At 42.7% G+C, this 21430-nt stretch overlaps 1 protein-coding gene across 1 annotated transcript in view; it reads left to right on the plus strand.

The window, feature by feature from the left end:
• Positions 1-21430, plus strand: part of HYDIN (HYDIN axonemal central pair apparatus protein) — a 2443906-nt gene that overhangs the window by 392806 nt on the left and 2029670 nt on the right. The window contains exon 16 of the mRNA XM_030205004.1: positions 9822-10045. Within this exon, the coding sequence (XP_030060864.1) occupies positions 9822-10045 (224 nt within the window). The remainder of the gene's footprint in view (positions 1-9821; positions 10046-21430) is intronic.

A 21430-nucleotide genomic window follows, 5' to 3' on the forward strand; every position in this document is an offset into this window, starting at 1 on the left:
TACGAGAGGCAAAATAGACCCTCCAACATTCTGGCAACAAATATATACCGAGGAATGGACTACAACTACAGAATCACCCCAATTTCTACAAGAATGGGACAACAGATGCAGAACAGTGCTAGACAAAATAGCACCGCTCCAAACGAGAACCTCACATAGGAACAACTCAATCCCATGGTTTAATGAAGAACTGAAAGAACTAAAAACACAGGTCAGAAGAATAGAAAGGGCATGGAGCAAAAAAAAAGATGAACACACACTCAAAGAGTGGAAACAAGTACAAAGAAAATACAAATACAAAATCAGACATACCAAAAGAACGCATTACAAAACTATAATAGGACCAAACTACAAGGACACGCACAAACTCTTTTCACTTGTAAACAATCTCCTAAATACCACACGGGTCACCTCGAATAGCACAGACACCCCATCGGCAGCCAACCTAGCGATCTATTTCAACGAAAAAATTACAAAGTTACGACGCCTGATACCGAGCAATACCATTGAGTACACAAGCATCCTTGAATGTTAGACCCAAATCCTGGGGAATACCCAGCCGATTGATCATGGACCAATTTTGACCTGATCTCAATAAATGAACTCACACACTGGCTCAGTAAATATGCCAAATCTCAATGCAAACTTGACACTTGCCCTACCAGCCTAATAAGATCCGCACCCAAACAATTCAAACAAGACCTCACGAACCAAATAAACTTTAGACTCATAAATGGACTCTTCCCCATGGGAAATGGAAATATCTTACTCACTCCTCTGCCTAAAGATACCAAGAAAAGCACAATGGACTTAACCAACTACCGACCAGTCGCTTCCATCCCACTCACAACAAAATTGATGGAAGGCATAGTGACGAAACAACTCACGGAATACCTGACCAAACACTCAATTCTACATGAGTCTCAATCAGGATTTCGATCAAATCATAGTACTGAAACTGTACTAGTGTCGGCAATGAACACATTCAAAACAACGATCGCAACTGGCAAGAACATACTCATTCTACAATTCGATATGTCTAGTGCCTTCGACATGGTGGATCATGGAATACTATTACACCTACTAGAGTACTTCGGAATCGGAGGCCCAGTTCTCAAATGGTTTGAAGGATTCCTCACCACCAGATCCTACCAAGTAATAACGAATATGGACAGATCACCACCTTGGAGACCAGAATGCGGAGTGCCCCAAAGATCCCCCCTCTCACCAACTATCTTCAACCTAATGATGATACCACTAACCAAACTCCTAGCCAACCAAAACCTTAACCCCTACATATATGCTGATGATGTTACAATCCATATCCCGTTCAAAAGCGACTTAAATGAAATAACCAACGAGATCAACCAGAGTTTCCAGACTATGCACTCTTGGGCGGACTCATTCAAGCTAAAACTCAACGCAGAAAAAACTCAATGTCTAGTTCTCACCTCCCAATACAATACAAACAACTACCCTACAATAACCACACCCTACTGCACACTTCCTATCTCAGAAAATCTGAAAATCCTTGGAGTCACCATTGACCGAAACCTCACTCTCGATACCCACGCGAAGAACACGACGAAAAAATGTTCCAATCGATGTGGAAACTCAAAAGAATAAAACCTTTCTTTCCAAGAAACATCTTCCGCACCCTAGTACAGTCACTAGTAATAAGCCACTTGGACTACTGTAACGCTCTGTACGCAGGCTGCAAAGAACAGACCATCAAGAAACTCCAGACAGCCCAGAACACCGCAGCCAGACTCATTTTTGGAACACCTAAATATGAAAGTGCGAAACCCCTCAGAGAGAAACTGCACTGGCTCCCGCTCAAGGAACGAATTGAGTTCAAGATCTGCACAACTGTACACAAAATCATTCATGCAGATGCCCCACTCCATATGCTAAACCTAGTGGACTTACTGCCCAGGAATGGCAAAAGATCGGCCCGCAAATTCCTCAACCTGAACTTCCCCAGCTGTAAAGGAATGAAATACAAACAGGCTTATGCCACTACCTTTGCGTACAAAAGCACACAGTATTGGAACGCACTACCCATGGCCCTGAAAACCATAACCAATCTAACAAGCTTTCGCAAAGCTCTGAAAACACATCTCTTCAACAGAGCCTACAAAAGTCACCCTCAATGAAACATATCATTCCTTAAACTACATAAGGCACCTAAAACACCTCTCACACGACCTTACCTAACACCTTTCCATCTGAATTCCTCTTTCACCTCAGCTTATGATTGACTGTTTTCTTTTTTCTTTTTCTTTTTTTTTTCTTTTTAAATCATGTAATGACGTTTTCATTTCCATACTCTGTAAGCCACATTGAGCCTGCAAAAAGGTGGAATAATGTGGGGTACAAATACAATAAAATAAATAAATAAATGTAATTACCTCACTAGTTACTCCCAGCTCTAGGTCATTTATAAATATGTTAAAAAGCAGCGGTCCCAGCACAGACCCCTGGGGAACCCCACTATCTACCCTTCTCCATTGAAAATACTGACCATTTAACCCTACTCTCTGCTTTCTATCCTTTAACCAGTTTTTAATCCACAATAGGACACTACCTTCTATCCCATGACACTCCAATTTCCTCTGGAGTCTTTCATGAGGTACTTTGTCAAATGCCTTTTGAAAATCTAGATACACAATGTCAATCAGCTCGCTTTTATCCACATGTTTGTTCACTCCTTCAAAGAAATGTAATAGATTGGTGAAGCAAGATTGCCCTTCACTAAATCTATGTTGGCTTTGTCTCATTAATCCATGCTTTTGAATAAGCACTGTAATTTTGTTCTTTATAATAGTCTCTAGTATTTTGCCCGGCACTGACGTCAGGCTCACACCGGTCTATAGTTTCCCGGATCCTATCTGGAACCTTTTTAAAATATCATCCTTATATTGGCCACCCTCTAATCTTCCAGTACCATGCTCGATTTTAAAGAAAAATTACATATTACTAACAATAGTTCTGCCAGTTCATTTTTCAGTTCTGTCAGTACTCTGAGATGCAGTCTTACTGCATTAGAGAGCATTTGGTACAATTTGCAGTTGATCAAACATTATTATAAAAGGACAATCTGGGCTATTTTTAACTTAAAGGAATACTAGATTGACCCCGTCTCACTGCATCAGAGAGCATTTGGTACAATTCACATCACATCAAACATTATAATAATAGGACAGTCTGGGTTAGTGGACAACTCTGACCCGTGTCCCGACGTATTGGGAACGGGGCAGCACGCACTTCATTTATTAATATTGAGGCCTCAGGGTCCGTGTACAAGGCCTGTATTGCATTATGAAACCATCCCTGAAATCCCATAAAGCGAAGCACACCAAATAAATAGTCCCAGCCCACTTTGTCAAAAGCTTTTTCAATGTCCAGGCTAATTATCAGGGCTGGTGTTTTGGCCTGCTGGCAATGTGCCATGGATAATAACAAACGGTGAACATTTCCTACCGCCTGACATGACCTGACGAACCCCACTTGCTCTACTCATGTTAATCGGGGAAGAAGCTTAGATAAACGATTTGCTAAAATTTTTGCTAAGATCTTGAGGTCTACATTTAAAAGTGAGATGGGGCAATAGGAGTCTGCCTGATCATCTGGATACCCTGGTTTCAGTATCAGTGATATCAAGGCGACATTAGAATAAGGGGGAAACTTGCCATTTGCAATAACTTGTTCATAATAAGCATGGAGAGGCCCTAAAAAGGAGGGAGACAACATCTTGTAAAACTCTCCAGTAAATCCATCTGGGCCAGGTACCGAAAACAAAGCCAAAGATCGAATCACATCCTGCAATTCTTTACCCATTATGGGATCCTCTAAATCCTGTATTTCCTGAGGGGTTAACTGTGGAAGTCCTACTGTTTTATACTACTCGTTCTTTTACCAGCTCCCCAAATTAGTACTCACCAACCACCTGCAATTTAGAGAGATAAAAGACTAGGAAGGCCACGCGTATGAGTAAAGCAATTCTATAATTTTTTACCAAGAGAAAGTTACAATTACAAATGCTAGTTTCTCATGTGGAGAGCAGGGGACACAAACACGTGGTCTGCCACTGCCTCTCCAACGTAATGCTCTGGTTCAATTGTTTATATACCTTTTGTGTTAAGCAATGCTTCACATTACTTCAGCACTTATCTTCTTCAGAGATCATTCTGTTCTCTGTTCTCATCATCTATTTTCCCTTGTTGCTAAATCACATTCTTCTGTCCATCCATAATTGCACCTTTCCCATGCCAGCTTGCCCGTAAGGGTATTATAATAGATCATAAATTCCTGAGTTTACACAGGCTCATGTTCTTTAATAAATTACAGGCTTCTCAATCGCTGATAGATTCCAGAGTCGCACTGGCTTGTCAGCCTCTGCCCTTTTTGACCTTTGCTGGGGTGCTGACCTGCGCTCATGATTCTACACTACCCGGTTCAAATAGTAACTTAAAGAAGTGAGGTCTTGAGCTTAATGGGGGTCGTACAATTTAGCAAAGAACTGCGTAAAAATCTTCGCTATCTCCTCACTTTTGTTACGCACACAGCTTCTATGATCTCGAATGGCCATTATCACTCTTCGTGGCACCCATGACTTTGCAAGCCATATTAATAGGGGTCCAGACCTGTCACCAAATCTCTGGAGTCTATATTTACAATAAAATAGGGATCGAGTTGCCCGCTCATGGAGAAGTAAGTGTTACCTGCATAACGTGCAATTGTTCTTGAGTCGCAGCGTTTGGGTTCCGCATGTACCTTGCCTTGGTCTTTTTTAATTTCGACTCTAAGTGAACTATAGCCGCGGAGCTTTTCTTATTATGAGCATGGACATAAGCTATCACATCTCCCTGTAGTACAGCTTTTGCTTGTGGCCAGAAAAGGGTTGGTTGCTCTAAATGCCTCTTATTGAAGCGTACAAAGTCATCCCACTTTTGGTGAAGATATTTATTAAAATCTGTATTATGATATAAGTAGGCCGGGAACCGCCACCCAGTTTTAGCCTGAAACAAGTCTGGGGCTTTTATATCGATCCACACTAAAGCATGAGCTGAAACTTTCTCAGGACCAGTTTTGGCTGAGAGTACCCAGGGAAAAACCCCTTGGTCCACCAATATATAATCTATATGTGAAAGGGTCCCATGAGGTTGGGAGAGATGAGTAAAGTCTTGCTCTCCAGGGTGGGGGGTGCGCCACGTGTCAATAAGGTTAAGTGATCGCATAAAAGAGGAGAGAGCTCGAGATCGAGGCCCTCCATGATGAACTACTCTAGGGGCCGAGCAGTCTAGCACCGGGTCAGGAACTAAATTAAAGTTTCCCAGAACCAGTAATTTAATAGATTTGTACGGGTAACAAATTTGTGTTAGTGTTTGATAAAATGTAGGATCCTATTTATTAGGACTGTATAGACCTAATATGAGAAACGCTCTGCATATGGAGCCAAAGATGAAGCAATACATAGCTGCCCTGGGGGGTCTTTTGCTATCAACTCTGCCCTGGATGCCAACCCCTTTTTAATTAGAATGGCTACACCCCCCCTTACGTCCTGATGAAGAGGTGGAAAAAACCTCCCCCACCCATGTACGTTTCAATTTCTGATGTTCCACCTCTGATAAACATGTTTCCTGTATGCATGCAATATCCGCCTTATGCCTCTGCAATGCAGATAGAACCTTTGCCCGTTTCACTATAGTAGCAATTCCCCCCACATTCCACGTAATAAAGCACGCAGATTTAACTGCCACAGTGTATTGTGATGTGATTGGGATCGCAAAAGTTAAGGCTTATATCGGTGAACTCAAGTGCCCAGCTCCACCCGAGGTCCACTCCCACCGCAAAATGGAGACCTCTGCCCGAAGGTGCAACTGCTGTAATCCTTGCTAACAAAGAATTCTTAAACTTTACTGCTAAGAACATTAACCAATAGTAATTCTTGAGTAGTTCTAGCATAATGTTCTTTCCCCTCCATTTGTAGCACCCTCCCCCACCCCCACCCCCTCCCCTCCCTTAAATTCCCCCTTCCCGAAAGTATCCCCAAAAAACTCTCATACAGCAGGAGGTCAGAGATCTTAGATGATGACAGGCCCTCCCTCCACCCATACCACCCCAACTCCTGAACATCCGCACAACAATTAACATCGAGATAAACTACAACAGTTGTATTTCACATACTGTAACATGCGTATAAAAAAACCCAATTATATATATATATATGCCCACTTTATAGGGACCAATGAATCTAACACAGTTGAACTACTACATTGGAAAAACAAATTCTTTATTAGTATGCCCACTTTAGGGACCGAATGATATTAACTATGAAATCAATCAAATAAGAAAATATTGTTGCACACAGCCCAAGGTGTATTGTCAATATTGGCAGTACCTTCCTCCTGTCCATAACAAATATTGGTATACTTCACTGGTTCAATCCACCACGATCTGGCGGTGTTAGCTGCTGTCGATAACAAAACATTTATTGCCAGCAACAATAAAGTCAAACCCAATGTCAACTCCATTTGGGGTAAAATTTAATCATTAACGAATTTGATGCTTAAGTATTGACAGACGAGGAAGCTTGATTTTCTGTTATGAAGGACTGTGCTTCCTGTGGAGATCCAAAGATATGCCGTTTATCATTGTGAAGAATTTTTAGTTGCGCTGGATATGCAAATATGAACCACTTCTGAGAGTTTGCTAGGGCTTTACAAACTGGTCCGAATAAGCGCCTTCGTTCTTGACGTGCCATTGAAAAATCTGGAAATATTTTGATAGGCACCCCATCGTAAAACAAATTATCCTGTTTTAATCTTGAGCTGCACAGGATTTCCATCTTGTGGATAAAGTTGTGTACCTTGACCATGATCACTTGTGGCCGATTGCCCTGGTCCTGCTTGCGGCCGATCCTGTGCGCTCTCTTGAGGCACAAGGGGCCCACACTATCTGAAAGAGCAAATTCCGCTTTCATCCATTTTCCAACGAGGTAGGTAAAGACTGATCCGGAACAGATTCAGGTATCCCTATAATCCGATGGTTTGATCTTCTTGATCTATTTTCCAAATTGTCAAGCAATTTTTGAAGCTCTTTGAATTGCGCTGCTACGCCCACTTCCTCATCTTCCACTGCCGATATCCTTTTCTCTAACTCTCCTCCTTTTTGATGGGTGGTATCTTCCAACAAAACGTCCACGCTGGTGAGTTTTTGTGGCTCCATTGCACTCTTAACCGCTTCACTAAGCAAGTGCAGTTGTTGGGCTGTGAAAGATGACACTGCGGCAGCTGGGCTTGCTGCCATCTTAAAATCACTGGTTCCTCGCAACTTCTCCAGATCTTTCTTGCCAGTTTTCCCGGGCATTGCTTTTTCGGTTCTTACCACAAAGAGGTCCATATAATGAGAGTCTCAGCCTCAGCATAAGTTTGTTACTCGAAGCCAAATTATATTTAGATGTGGATGGGAGGGAGGTAAGAGTCCAGGAGGAGAGCTATCGCACGTCTGCTCTCCTCAACTCATCATGTGATCTCTGACCAGAGCTTTATAAATGCTTAGATGCAGGGCCACTGAGAAAGGGGAGAGGGCAGGGGAGGGGCAAGATTTCTGAGCCTGACACCAGAAGATTCTGCTTCTTCGGTTTGACTCTTTCCTGCTCCTGTGTGTCAGGTCCAGGGTGATTGCATTAACGCAAGAGTGACAGATCGAGGGAGGAGCAGATGCAGGAAGGTCAGGGGGCAGGGGCGGAAGCCCAAGTGGGGGGGGGGGGCAGTGGTAGCCCGAGTGGAGGGGCAGCGGCTGTGGCGGCCCGATGGAGTGGCAGCGGCGGCTGAGGCAGTCCTGATCTGGGCTCGGCTCTGACTCTCAGCGGTCCTGCTCAGATGTCCAGTTCGTTCATGTTGAGACCGTAAGCATTTCATCTCAGGCAGCTGCAGTTTTTGAAATCTTGTGTTGTGAGCTGTGATATCATGTCTCTTGTTGCAAGGCTCAGACTTCAGCAGCAGCCTGAGATGAAATTCATAAACTATGTACCAGCAGCTAGCTGAAAGAGGTGAAGACCAGATTGTGAGACTACTAGGGACAGAAAAAGTACCTGCATATAATGTGTACTGTGCTGTATATGTTTATAGTTACAGTTTATAGTTTATTTACATTTATTATACCGCTGTTAGCTAACTTGCAGATCACTTCAGTGTACAGGTCTAAAATCAAAAGAACAAAAGAAATAGAAAAGAACTCCAATAAAATTATAGCACAGAAATAACACAACACTCAATTCAGATCTAGACAATCACTCATGGAAAGGGAAGAGAAGGAGAGTATTGCAGAAAACGGGGCTCAAGATTTGTAAGCCTTAAGTTAGACTAAATGCTTGGTAAAATAACCGTGTTTTAAGAGCTATTTTAAATTTCTTAAATGATGATTCTACGCAAATAGGAAGTGGCATAGAATTCCATAGAAATGGAACTGTAAAAAGAAGGCCTTGGATTCCAGTTGAGCGAAACGGGGACTAGGGAGATATAACCGCTGATAATTCAGAGATTGGAGAAGACGTGTTGGAGATTAGAGATAGTAAGATTTGATAGATAAGAGGGATGACCCATACGGTAAGCTTTGAAAGCAAGAGTGAGTGTCTTAAAAATAATTCATTATTCAACAGGAAGCCAATGGGATTTCTTGAAGAGTGGAGTAACATGATCATATTTTTTAGCATGATGAAGTAATTTGATAGCAGTGTTCTGGAGTGTCTGAAGTTTCTTAAGGAGTGTACATGAACAACCTAAGTAAATGATATTGCAGTGGTCAAGTCTTGTAATAAGGAGGGACAGAATCTAGGCATGAAAAGCGTTCAAAGTCAAAATATCTCCTAACTGATCAAAGTTATCAAAAAATAAAGAAATCTGTTTTACGTATGCCAGAGACTTGTTGAGAGAAAGTTAACTGGGAGTCAAGAGTGACACCAAGATAGAAGAAAGAAGTTACTGGAGATAGAGTGTGACCCAAAAGTGTTAAGGGTAAGGAAGGTGGGGTGATTCCACCAGTAACCCAGCATGCTACAGTCTTTTCTTTATTTTACACTAATCTGTGAGAGGAAAGCCAATCAGAAATAAGCGCAAGGCAATCCTGAAGTGGTTTAATAGACGGAGAGAAAGGAATAGTGGGATAGATGAGCAAGATGTCATCCGCATAGAAATGGAAAAACGCCCCTGAATTTTGAATAAAGAGTTGCCAATGGGCTAAGGAAAATGTTAAAAAGAAGAGGGGAAAAAATAAAACCTTATAGCACCCTGCACCTCAGTAAGTGAGCAGCGGAGGAAGAGGAAACCATTTGAACCTGAAAAGAATGATTTGTTAGGAAAGAAGTGAACCAAGCAAGAACTGTACCAGACATACAGTTCTTGCTTGGCGCTATAGAAATAATTAGTAGTAGTAAGAGGGGGAGTGTATCATCACTTCTAGAGGTTAAGTGTGGTTAATGCAATACTCACCTCCCAGCACCACCATGGCTGCTTCAGGTTATTGTAGTGCCAAAATTAAACATCTACTATGCAGACTTATATAGGTTCAGCAACAGGTGGTGTCTACCAGTGGGTGACCTCCAGCTCTTTGCTGGCTTGCTCAATGGTAGCTACACCCCTCAGTAAACAATAACTTTTGAATTAGCTTTATTTGTATTTGCTAAAAGTCTTGCCAGTAATCTACTAGTAAAATTTGTGTACTATGAGTGAATGTTTTCACTCATAATAGAATATGCAGGTTTTAGAAAAATATGTAAAATAAAAATCTTAATATTCTAAATATTTTAATTTTTGTAGGCAGTTCTGGCAAACAAAGGGTATATTGATGCTATCTTTACCCTTATTCCTCCTGCAACTGCATTGGGAACTGGTTTCATGTTTAACCCCAGTGAGGGAATTATTTTACCAGGCGGTCATCAAGTTATCGAGATCACCTTCAGCTCATCTAAACTAGGAGATTTCACAGAAGTATTCATGTTTAATGTGGATGGATCATCTGAACCTGTCAGCTTAACCATTAGGTAAGAGTCATATATATAGATAGATAGATAGATAGATAGATAGATAGATAGATAGATAGATAGATAGATAGATAGATAGATATATTCTTTTTGGGGTTCAATATTCAATGCGATTTAACTGGCCAGAAATGGCTCCTGACCAGTTAAATCTCCTGTGGCACTTAACCTGTTAGTGCTGCTGAAAATAAATGGTTAGAGCCAAATTCAAAGCAGCTATTTATGGGGCGTTCTGGAGACAGAGTAAGCACTTGGCCAGTTAAGTGTTGAATATCGCACTGTGTGTTGAATAAGTATTGAATATGTGTTAGCCGGCTCTGCAAACCCAGAAATTCAATGCTGGTGCCTGGACATGGCCTGGCATTGAATTTCCAGGTTCAGTGCCGGCGGCTGTCAGCAAAACACTGGCCACTGCCGTCTGAATATCGGGCCTTTTATATCTATCAGTTAAGTAAGCCTGGAGAGAGATTGACATATTATTTCTTTAAGACTACCATTTTAACCATTTTGCAAACCCAACTGAGACTGGTATATTTCATTTCTTGATAGTTATTTACTCTGAAGTATATGCATGTATGATCTCTTTCTCTGAGGACAAACAGGCTAGTTGTGTTTTCACTGTTGGATGATGTCATCTGATGAAGCCCGATATGGACTCTAATGAGAAGATTGTAGAAGTTTCTAACAGGGTCACACCGCACATGCACTACTGCCCCTCCCATCCGACGTGCACGTGCAGGTCCCTCAGGCTTCGTTTTTCTGTGGAGCAGGGAGGATGCGTCATTGTGTTCTCACTGTGCATGTTTTCCCTATTTGCGTGCCTTCCTGAGTGAGTATTTTTCCTATATTTTTGTTTTTATTTTATCCTCCTTTGTTCCCTTTATATTTTAGTTTTTTCGGCTTTTAAACTTTCCTTTATTTTTCATAAATTGCTAATCCCGCTTAGGCCGGAGTGCCGACCTCAGTTTGAATGCTGCCCTTTTTTGAGGTTCACAATTGAGGAATTTAATTTTGCCGCAACTCTTGATGTCCAAGAAGGCTCCCAGTGGTTTCAAACGGTGCATCCAATGTAATTGGGTGATTTCGGTAACAGGCTCCCACTCTTAGTACATCGTTTGCCTTGGACTTAACCATGACCCTAACTCTTGTTCTCTCTGTTTAAAAATGCAGTTGATGACATAGAGGATGTGTCAGGTTCAACAGGAGAGACTTTTTGGCTCCTCGAAAGCTGGTCCATCGACATCAGCACCAGAAGCATTGACCTCGATGACTCCTAAGACTTCAACAACCACTGGGAATGCACTGGCATTGAGGAGGTCTCCACCTCTCTCAACATCGGGGGCTGAAAGTAGGCCCTGGGACCACTCAGCATTGGACCCGACACCGAGGGCACATATGGGTTCAATGTCATTGTCGGCACTGAAAGACTACGAAGCTGAGCATTGTGGAAACCCCAAGAAGCATAAGCATCAGTCCTGTTCAACACACGATGCTGGGAGCTCTAGGGCATTGGAATTGTCAGTACCTGAGAAGCGCTGGCACCAAGAGGAGCACACCCCCCTCTTTGGTAGAGGTACCGGTGTGAAATTCTCTGAGCAGCCAGGTTCCAACTTCGAGATCAGCACTGATATCTTCTCAGGCTGCCCCCCTGTCCCAGTTCTCCTGCCTTTGCTGATGCCTTCCTTCGATGAACAGTACCAAGCCATGCTGAGGGAGGAACTGGAGATACTGTAGTTGGATTCTTTTCAGGCATTGAGGGTGCTTGCAACCAAATGCGAATCAGCCCCACATTCTTTCTGAGTCTCTGTCCATGCCTGTGGAGAAATCCTCAGCGTTGGCACCTCAAAGAGTATCGATGTCAACATCGACCCATGCAGCACTGCTCTCAACATCAGGGGAGGAAGCTTCCACAAAGTCTGAGGGTAGAATTGCATCTCAGCACTCTTCAGGGCATGGATGTGGTTCAATTGAGTTGGGGCAGGCACAGACTCAGTCCGGTCTGAATACAAGAGAAGTTTGATTGGGACGGCTCATGGGACTCAGAAGAAGACCCTTATTACTTCTCAGGAGAGGAGTCTTATGGAGTCACTTCTGATCCCTCCCCACCTCAAAAGAGATGTAAATCTCCACCTGAGGGTCTCTCTTTCACCGGTTTCATCAAGGAGATGGCTTCAGCCATCCCATTTAAGTTGGAGATGGAGGAGGAGCCCAGGGCAGAGATATTATCTGTTCTGGACTATGAATTGCCTCCTAATGAAGGGGCTATAGTACCATTGCACCCTATCCTTAAAGATGCACTGACGAAGACCTGGGAATCTCCCCTCTCAGTGCAGGTTGCACCAAAGAAGGTGGATGCAAACTCGTCAGAACACTGCTGTCAGAATGTTGTGTCATGCCCATCATTCAGATCGCGTCAGTCCTTTGTGAAAACAGTACCACTGGTTATCTGTTGACCAGCGTATAATGTTTAAGATAGCGATCTTAACCTTTAAGGCACTTGCTTTGGCCTTCTGGATTACCTAGCATGCCTTGCCATCCCTTACTCACTAGCTCACACTTTTCACTCTCTCAGTGACCATCACATTGTCCTTCCCGGCCCCAAGACTGCCCAGTACGAATCTACTAGGCACAGTGCTTTCTTCTTTCTATCAACACATATATGGAACAATCTCCCACTTCTTCTTAGTGAACCTTCCTTTAAAACTTCTAAGGCCAACCTAAAGGCCTGGCTTTTTAGGCAGGCTTTCAGAGGATCAGACTGATCAGATGGCATGAGCATTAATCTGCTAGAGACCTTCCTTTACTGTCTTCCTTGCTTTTGAATGTTTACCTTTACTATTTTTTAATTGGAGCTCCTTTCCTGTTTCAGTTTCTTAGCCTCTACACTGCTCTGTACTGCTTTAGCAGCTAGAGAGGTTTAGCAAATCAAAATAAACTATAAACTATGTGCAGTATTGTATCCAGAAGGTTCCTGAATTCAAGAGGGGCCAACTGCCTCACCACTCTTTGGCTGCCAAATCTGCCCTCAAACGAGCTAGCAGTTCCAGAACTCTTGCCTTGGGTCCCCCAGGTAGAGAGGCTTGGACTCTAGTTTCATTTGGGAGAAAGACTTTTCAGGCTTTGATGCTTATTACCCACATCCAGTCCTACCAGCTCTGAATGAGCATTTACTTGAAATCTTTGGTACGTAGTATGCTAAGTCTTGCGGATTCTGTCCCTCAGGAACAGGCCGCAGAGCTTTTCCAGTTGGCCAAAAAGCAGCTGGAGTGCAGATAGTATCTGGTCAGGGGCTCTTACAATTCATTTTATATTGCGTCCAGACTCCGCCTTGGGTGTGTTGATGCGCAGACTCTCATAACTACATGTCTCTGACCTGGAACCAGCAGTTCAGGAGAGGTTGGTGGATGTATCTTGCCAAGGAGACAATATTTTGGAGACAAGATGGAGGAGGTTGCTGTCTCTGCAGTCCCTGTCTCTGCAGCCTCCAGCTTCAGCTTCTTCTTCTAGAAGGTTTACAAATGGGCCTAGACGGTGACCCTACTACTTTCAAAGATGTAGGTTTCCGCTGCTTACTAGCTCTACCCAGAATCCCCAGGGCCAGTGTTCTCATACTCATCAGTCCTGACCACAAAAGTCCCAGCCAGCTCTCCAGTTGAAGCAGGGGACGAGCTTTTGACTTGCTTCAGGAAAGCATAGCTGCAGTCCAAGTAACCATCCCGGATGGTCTACTGGTAGGGGAGAGGCTGATTTTTTTTCCATCAAAGGTGGCCCCTTATAATCTTCAACTGATGGGTTCTTCAAATAGTCCATCTCGATTACACACCACATTGGCATCAGGAACCACCATATTGCCCACCAAGAACATCTTACATTTACTCTCTGCACAAGCTGTAGAGGAAATCTCTGCCCTTCTACAGACCAATGTGGTCAAACTTGTGTCACCAAGGGAAAAAGGAAAGGGATTCTATTCTAGTTACTTCTTTGTGCTCAAGAAAATGGAACCCTAGGCTTAAGGGCCTTGAACACATTCCTGGTTAAAGAAAAGTTCAGGATGATTTCCTTGGGCACCCTTCTCACCATGATTCAGAAACAAAATTGGCTATGCTCTCTGGACTTAAAGGATACCTATACCTACATTTTGATACTTCCCGTTCACAAGAAGAATCTCAGATTTTGAAGCGGGAAACACCACTACCAGTACTGCGTTCAGCCATTTGGCCTTGCATCAGTTACCAGGATATTCACGAACCCCCTGATATTCAGCATTATTTAACCAATCAGCAACAATGTTTAACTGACTATCCATGAATATTCAGTGCGAGATAACTGGTTATCTCTGCTGAATGCGGCTAACCGGCTATATCATGTGATGTAGCTGGCTAGTGCCGATTTTCAGTGCTGGGTTTACTGGTTAAATAGGACTGCATAAACAGCAGTCCTATCTTTAACCACTAGGAACTTAACCGGTTAACACTGAATATCGACTTAACCGGTTAAGTTCCGGCGGCTAAAAATGAAACCATTTATTCAATGCTGGTCACCGTAAATGGCCTGGCATGGAATATCTGGGGTCATCGTCAATAGCATCACGTATGTGGGCTGCCTCTTGCCAGCTGAATTTCGGCCCCAAGTGTCTACTGGTAGTAGCAGTGTATTGATGGAAACAGAAGAACAAACTCCTTTGCACAAATCAAGCAAGCAAAGCACAGCGAAGGTGACACCAAAAAATCAGGAGCTAGATGATGTGTAGGTCATATAAAAGTTTTATTCAAACATCCAATAGACTCAACACAAATCGTGTTTCGGCCACAAAGGCCTACCTCAGGAGTCTCTAAACAGTGAAAGATACATACTGTACATATAAATAATTTTAAAAGAATTAAAAAAGAGAAGAAACATTTTCAAATTAAAAGTGACAGTTTTTAAATAATTTTTAAAGGAACATAAAACAATAAAATCATTATACATCACTGTAACCCAAATAAAACCATATCAAGCATATGCTAGAAATGTGAAACAAAAAATATTATACTTCACTATAACTCAAATAAAAATATATCAAACATGTAAGAAATAATAAAATCATATAACATAACTAAAATACATGCTGATGAGATCAATTTAACACATGTAAAACCATATCAAATAGGTATACAATATAATGACATCTAAGCACTTGTATATTGAGATATGTTTTGTCAATAAAGACCATGTCTATGAATTCGAATTAAAAGGCAGATTTATCAGGAGATCAATTAAGCAATCATGGAGAACCACATCGATGAATAAATTGTTAAGTGGTATGAACAATACCTTTAATATAGATGTGTTCAACAATCTAGCTCTTAAATAGCATCAAATGTCAAATACCTAAAAAGTGAAGTAAAATGATTTGACTACATAAAATTGCACATGTATTTATAAAAATACATCTAAAAAAGCATATACTTTGGAACTTGAAATAACCTATAAGAAGCGATATCTCATTTTTATGCAAAAAGGTATATCAATTTTATACAAGAAGGTCTATTTATTTTTTAATTTGAAGCCATGTGCATATCTGTAAGAAAATATATTGGCTACAATGATACAGAAAATGTTGGAACAGAGTAGATAAAGATCGATTTTATATTGGTGCTATAGAAACAGAAAGGTTGAGTTCCAATCGATAAATAAAGAATACTAGACTACTCATGCCTTTAAATAGAATAAAGAATACTAGACTCATACTGTAAAATACAATGACACCTTTGCCAAAACAGGATTTAAGCTGTAAAATAAAGTGATGCCTTTGCCAAACTGGGATTGAAACCGAAAAAAAAAACTTCTAATATTAAGAAACAAAATAATATGTGACTCCCGCCAAAGAGAGGCTGAAAAGAGAATCATGGAGCATAGAAGCTGTATAAACTGGAATATACAGTCAGCACCGTTAGTAACTCAGTGGAATGATCTCAGCCATACAATAGATGATATCAAGTTTTTAGTTTTCAAACAAATTCAGCAAAGATGGAGAGGAGGAGATCAAGATGGTCCACTTTTAGGAGGAACAACGTTTCATATTTGAATTTAATAGTGTGATCCTTAATGGTCTAAACACAGAATTAGATCTCTCTGTATTTCTTTAGGTGACCTTTTTTCCTATGAAATTAGTTTTTACATATTTTTCCTTTGCCCTGACTCTAGACGAGAATACCTTAGTCAGATAAGCTGGTACAGTATTACCTAGTTAATTATCATGTCCTTATAGATGTTTCAAAGAGGAGAAATATAACCATCATTTATAGGCCAGCCATTCAGATTTGTATCTATGTGCATTTCTCCTTCGTGTGTATAGATATATGTATATATATATATATATAGAGATAGAGATATAGATATACATATATATAGATATAGATATATATATGTGTGTGTGTATATATATCCACATATAGATATAAAAAATATGTATACAGTTTTTTCTTTAACCTGAGTCTAAATATGCCCATTTCTTTCACTTGAGCATAAATGTGCTCATTTTTCTTTATTAGAGTCTAAAATTGTTCACACATGGATCTTTTTTATATACCGTATTTTTCGGACTATAAGACGCACTTTTTTCCTCCAAAATTTGGGAGGAAAATGGGGGGTGCCTCTTATAGTCCGAAGGTAGCGAGTTTTGGATCGCCGTCCCCTACTTACGCGATGCCATGTTCCCTGGTGGTCTAGTGACGTCGGGGCAGGAAAGAGCCCCCTCTTTCCTGCCCATCGCGCTGCTCTCCGTGCTCCTGACTGCTTCCTGACGGTCTCGGCGAGATTCAAAATGGCCGCCGAAAAATACGGTATACGTTGTTTTGTAAGACACTTGTGCCAGAATGTCAACATGCTGGCATAGTTCCCCATATATATATATATATATTTTTTTTTTCCTTTGATCGTACCACTAAACACTTGTGCCATTGATTTTCTGTCATTGTCTTTTTTTCTTTTTTCTTTGTTCTCCCTTTTTTTTGTTGCATTTTTTCATATATTGTTTTTTGCTGCATTTTTTCATATATTGTTTTCTTCATATATTGTGTCTTCTGTTGCTAACAGAGGATGTTTTAATTTTTTTGACCATTTTACAGCGCATTAGCAAGATGTGTTTTGAGAGGTAACACTGTGTGATTAAGCTAGGAGTTCAGTAATGACATCAATTTGACGTCACAGCGTACATTAACATTGCATTATATTTTGCGGACACCGGGCTGTTCAGTTCATTTTGCTGCTGCTCCATCGGTTAAACTGCATGTGTAAAGGTAAGATCCCTTGGCCTCATTTTATATTTAGTGTTTTAAGGCAGTGATACACTTTTGATCAGAGAGGAATTATACACAAAGATTTTTGTAGCACTGTGGCTTTAAACTTGAAGCAGTCTTTTGAATTGCTATTTTCCTGCCATTTTTTGGGCATCCCTGACTTATACCCGGCAGCTATGTGCTGTCATTTACTATTACTTTTGTATATGTTTTTTTTTTCATCTAAACCCCGACTTATATCCACTGTGCTTTAGTAGCAGTGTATTTACACAGACTACTCCATCCTCATCCTCCTCAACCTATCCACCGCTTTTGACACTGTCAATCACAATTTACTTCTTGCCACACTGTCCTCATTTGGGTTCCAGGGCTCTGTCCTCTCCTGGTTCTCCTCTTATCTCTCCCACCATACCTTCAGAGTACACTCTCATGGTTCTTCCTCCACCCCCATCCCGCTCTCTGTTGGAGTTCCTCAGGGATCTGTCCTTGGACCCCTTCTTTTTTCAATCTACACCTACTACTACTACTACTATTTATCATTTCTATAGCGCTACCGGACGTACGCAGCGCTTCACACCTGAACATGGAGAGACAGTCCCTGCTCAATAGAGCTTACAATCTAATTATGACAGACAGACAGGACAAGTAAGGGATAAGGGTTAGGGCAGACAGGACATATCAGGGAAACGTGAAGATTTTATTGATACCATATACCAGAATATTGCCCGACACAGGCCGTGCCTCGCCCAAAAGGGCGATCTCATCTCACGGTTTCCAATATCATCTTTATGCTGATGACACCCAGCTTTATCTCTCCACACCAGACATCACTGCCGAAACCCAGGCCAAAGTATCGGCTTGTTTATCCGACATTGCTGCCTGGATGTCCAACCGCCACCTGAAACTGAACATGGCCAAGACCGAGCTTATTGTCTTCCCACCCAAACCCACTTCCCCTCTCCCTCCACTCTCTATCTCAGCTGATAACACCCTCATTGTCCCCGTCTCCTCTGCCCGCAACCTCGGAGTCATCTTCGACTCCTCCCTCTCCTTTTCTGCGCATATCCAGCAGATAGCCAAGACCTGTCGCTTCTTCCTCTTTAACATTAGCAAAATCCGCCCTTTCCTCTCTGAGCACACCACCCGAACTCTCGTCCACTCTCTCATTACCTCTCGCCTTGACTACTGCAACCTACTCCTCACTGGCCTCCCACTTAGCCATCTATCCCCCCTTCAGTCCGTTCAGAACTCGGCTGCACGTCTTATCTTCTGCCTGGACCGATATACTCATATCACCCCTCTCCTCAAGTCACTTCACTGTCTTCCGATCAGGTACCGCATACAGTTCAAGCTTCTCCTACTAACCTACAAATGCACTCGATCTGCAGCCCCTCCTTACCTCTCTAGCCTCATCTTCCCTTACGTTCCTACCCGTAACCTCCGCTCTCAAGACAAATCCCTCCTCTCAGTACCTTTCTCCACCACCGCCAACTCCAGGCTCTGCCCTTTCTGCCTCGCCTCACCGTATGCTTGGAATAAACTCCCTGAGCCCATACGCCAGGCCCCCTCCCTGCCCATCTTCAAATCCTTGCTGAAAGCCCACCTCTTCAATGTCGCCTTCAATGTCGCCTTCAGGAAATCTTGACTGCCCCAACTTGACATTTCGTTCTTTAGATTGTAAGCTCCTTTGAGCAGGGACTGTCCTTCTTTGTTAAACTGTACAGCGTTGCGTAACCCTAGTATCGCTCTAGAAGTGTTAAGTAGTAGTAGTAGTAGTAGTGAAGAGCACATTGCAAGAGGGAGCAACATGTCACGGTCTCAGGCTCTCGGACACTGGAACCACGTGAACCCTTGGACCACTGCCGCCAAGCGGCAGCAGTAGGCAAAATTCCCCAACCAGGACTGGACACACAAGCAAGGATGGAGCTGGAATCTGGAACAGACTGGAAGAACAGGACTGGAGCAACCGGACTTCACCTGCGCTGACCGCCGTTCCCCAGAGGTTGAGCCCCTAGGTGCGGGTGGCTTCAGGACTTGCAGGATACTAAACAAGCTTGACCAAAACAGGATACAGGACTCAGGATACCCACACAGGGTATAGAATACTGAAACAAGGTAGGTTCAGGATTCTTACACAGGATACAAGGTACGAAAGCAAGCTTGTCTAAAAGAGGGTTAGGACTCTGGGTTCTCACACAGGATACAGGATTGAAGAACAAGCTTGACTGAAACAGGGTTAGAGTTCAGGATTCAAGACAGAAGTGCCCACAGGCACCCAAACAAGATAAAAAGCAAGGCAGAAGTGCTCCTAACAGCACACCAAGGCAGAAGTGCTCCTATCAGCACCAAAAGGGTAAAGCAGGGAAGCCAAAAGGGTAAAGCAGGGAAGCTCAAACAAAGCAAGGCAGACGTGCTCCTAACAGCACACCAAGGCAGAAATGCTCCTATCAGCACCAAAAGGGTAAAGCAGGGAAGCTCAAACAAAGCAAGGCAGAAGTGCTGCTAAGAGCACACCAACTAACCTCAACCTTTGGCGTTGCCAAGGCCCAGCTGAAAGGGCCAGGTGCATAATAAAGGCAATTACAAGTGAGGTCACAGGTAAGGGTGCTGCTTAGTTCCAAACAACCCAAGCAAGTTTGGCAAGCAGGAAGATCCGAACCGGACTGGAATGACTTCTGAAACATGCTTGGGAAACAGCAAGAAAACAGTCTATAGCAGCCACAGGGTCCAGCCACCAGGGGGCAAAGTGAGCACAGACATGGAAAATAGTCACAATCGTGACACAACAGAGTCAATGCACCTAACTGTTTGGGCATTAGAGCTGTTAGGGTTCATGATAAACTACCCCAAGTCCCACCTACTCCTGGTTCAACAATTGGAATACATAGGAGCCCTGCCAGATACATTGCAGGCTTTTCTTCCTCAAGCAAGATCAGAGGCCTTGATAACTCTTGCCTTGCAGGTCCGAAGCAACAAGCAGGTCACAGCTCAGTAAATGTTGAGATTAATGGGCCACATGGCCTCGACAGTGTATGTCACTCCCATGGCACATCTCCATTTTAAAGAGGCCCAGTGTAGCTTCCCTGTGATCTCAGGTGGCTGAGAACCTAGTGAATGTCATCCAGATTTCTCCAGAGTTGACTCATGCTCTTCTCTGTTGGTCAATTGGGACGAATTTGATTGTGGGACTACCATTCCAAATTCCACCACCTCCCTTAGAAGGTGTTAACAACAGATGCATCAACTTAGGATGGGGAGCTCATGTGCATGGGCTTCACACCCAGAGAACTTGGTCTGCTTAGGAAAAGACTTACCATATCAACTTCCTCAAGCTCAGGGTCATTTGGAACACTCTGAAGGCATTCAGAATCGGCTGCAGAACCAAATTATTCAAATGGACTACCAAGTTGCAATGTTCTATATGAATAAGCAGGAAGGGGGGTACGAGATTCTACCCCTTGTGTCAGGATGCAGTGGGCCCTCCTTCATGGAATGGTTCTTCGAGCCATTTACCTGGCAGGCAAGGAGAACAGCCTGGCAGACAGACTGAGCAGCATTTTGCAACTGCATGAGTGGTCTCTCAACATGGTCATAGCCCGCAAGATCTTCTGAGAGTGGGGCACTTCCTCTGTGGATCTTTTTACCATTTATCTCAACAGCAAAGTCCCCCAGTTCTGTTCCAGGCTCATTACACATGGCAGACTAGCATCAGATGCCTTCCTCCTATATTGTATGTGTATCCTCCAATAACTCTCATAGAAAAGACATTGCTGAAACTCAGACAAGACCAGAGAACTATGATCCTAATCGCCCCTTATTGGCTGAGGCAGATCTGGTTTCCTCTTCTTCTGGAGTTATCCTCTGAAGATCCATGGAGATTGGACCATTTTCCAACACTGATCACGTAGAACGAAGGATCCCCTTATGCATCCCAATCTCCAATCCCTGGCCCTCATGGCTTGGATATTGAGAGCATAGAAGTTGGGTTCTTAGATTTGTCTGAGGGTGTCCCTTGCATCTTGCTGGCTTCCAGAAAAGACTCCACTAAGAGGTGTTACTCTTTTAAGTGAAGAAGGTTTGCCATCTAGTGTGAGGGAAAGATCTTAGA

Source organism: Microcaecilia unicolor, chromosome 5, assembly GCF_901765095.1.
Source record: "Microcaecilia unicolor chromosome 5, aMicUni1.1, whole genome shotgun sequence".
Lineage (NCBI taxonomy): Eukaryota > Metazoa > Chordata > Amphibia > Gymnophiona > Siphonopidae > Microcaecilia > Microcaecilia unicolor.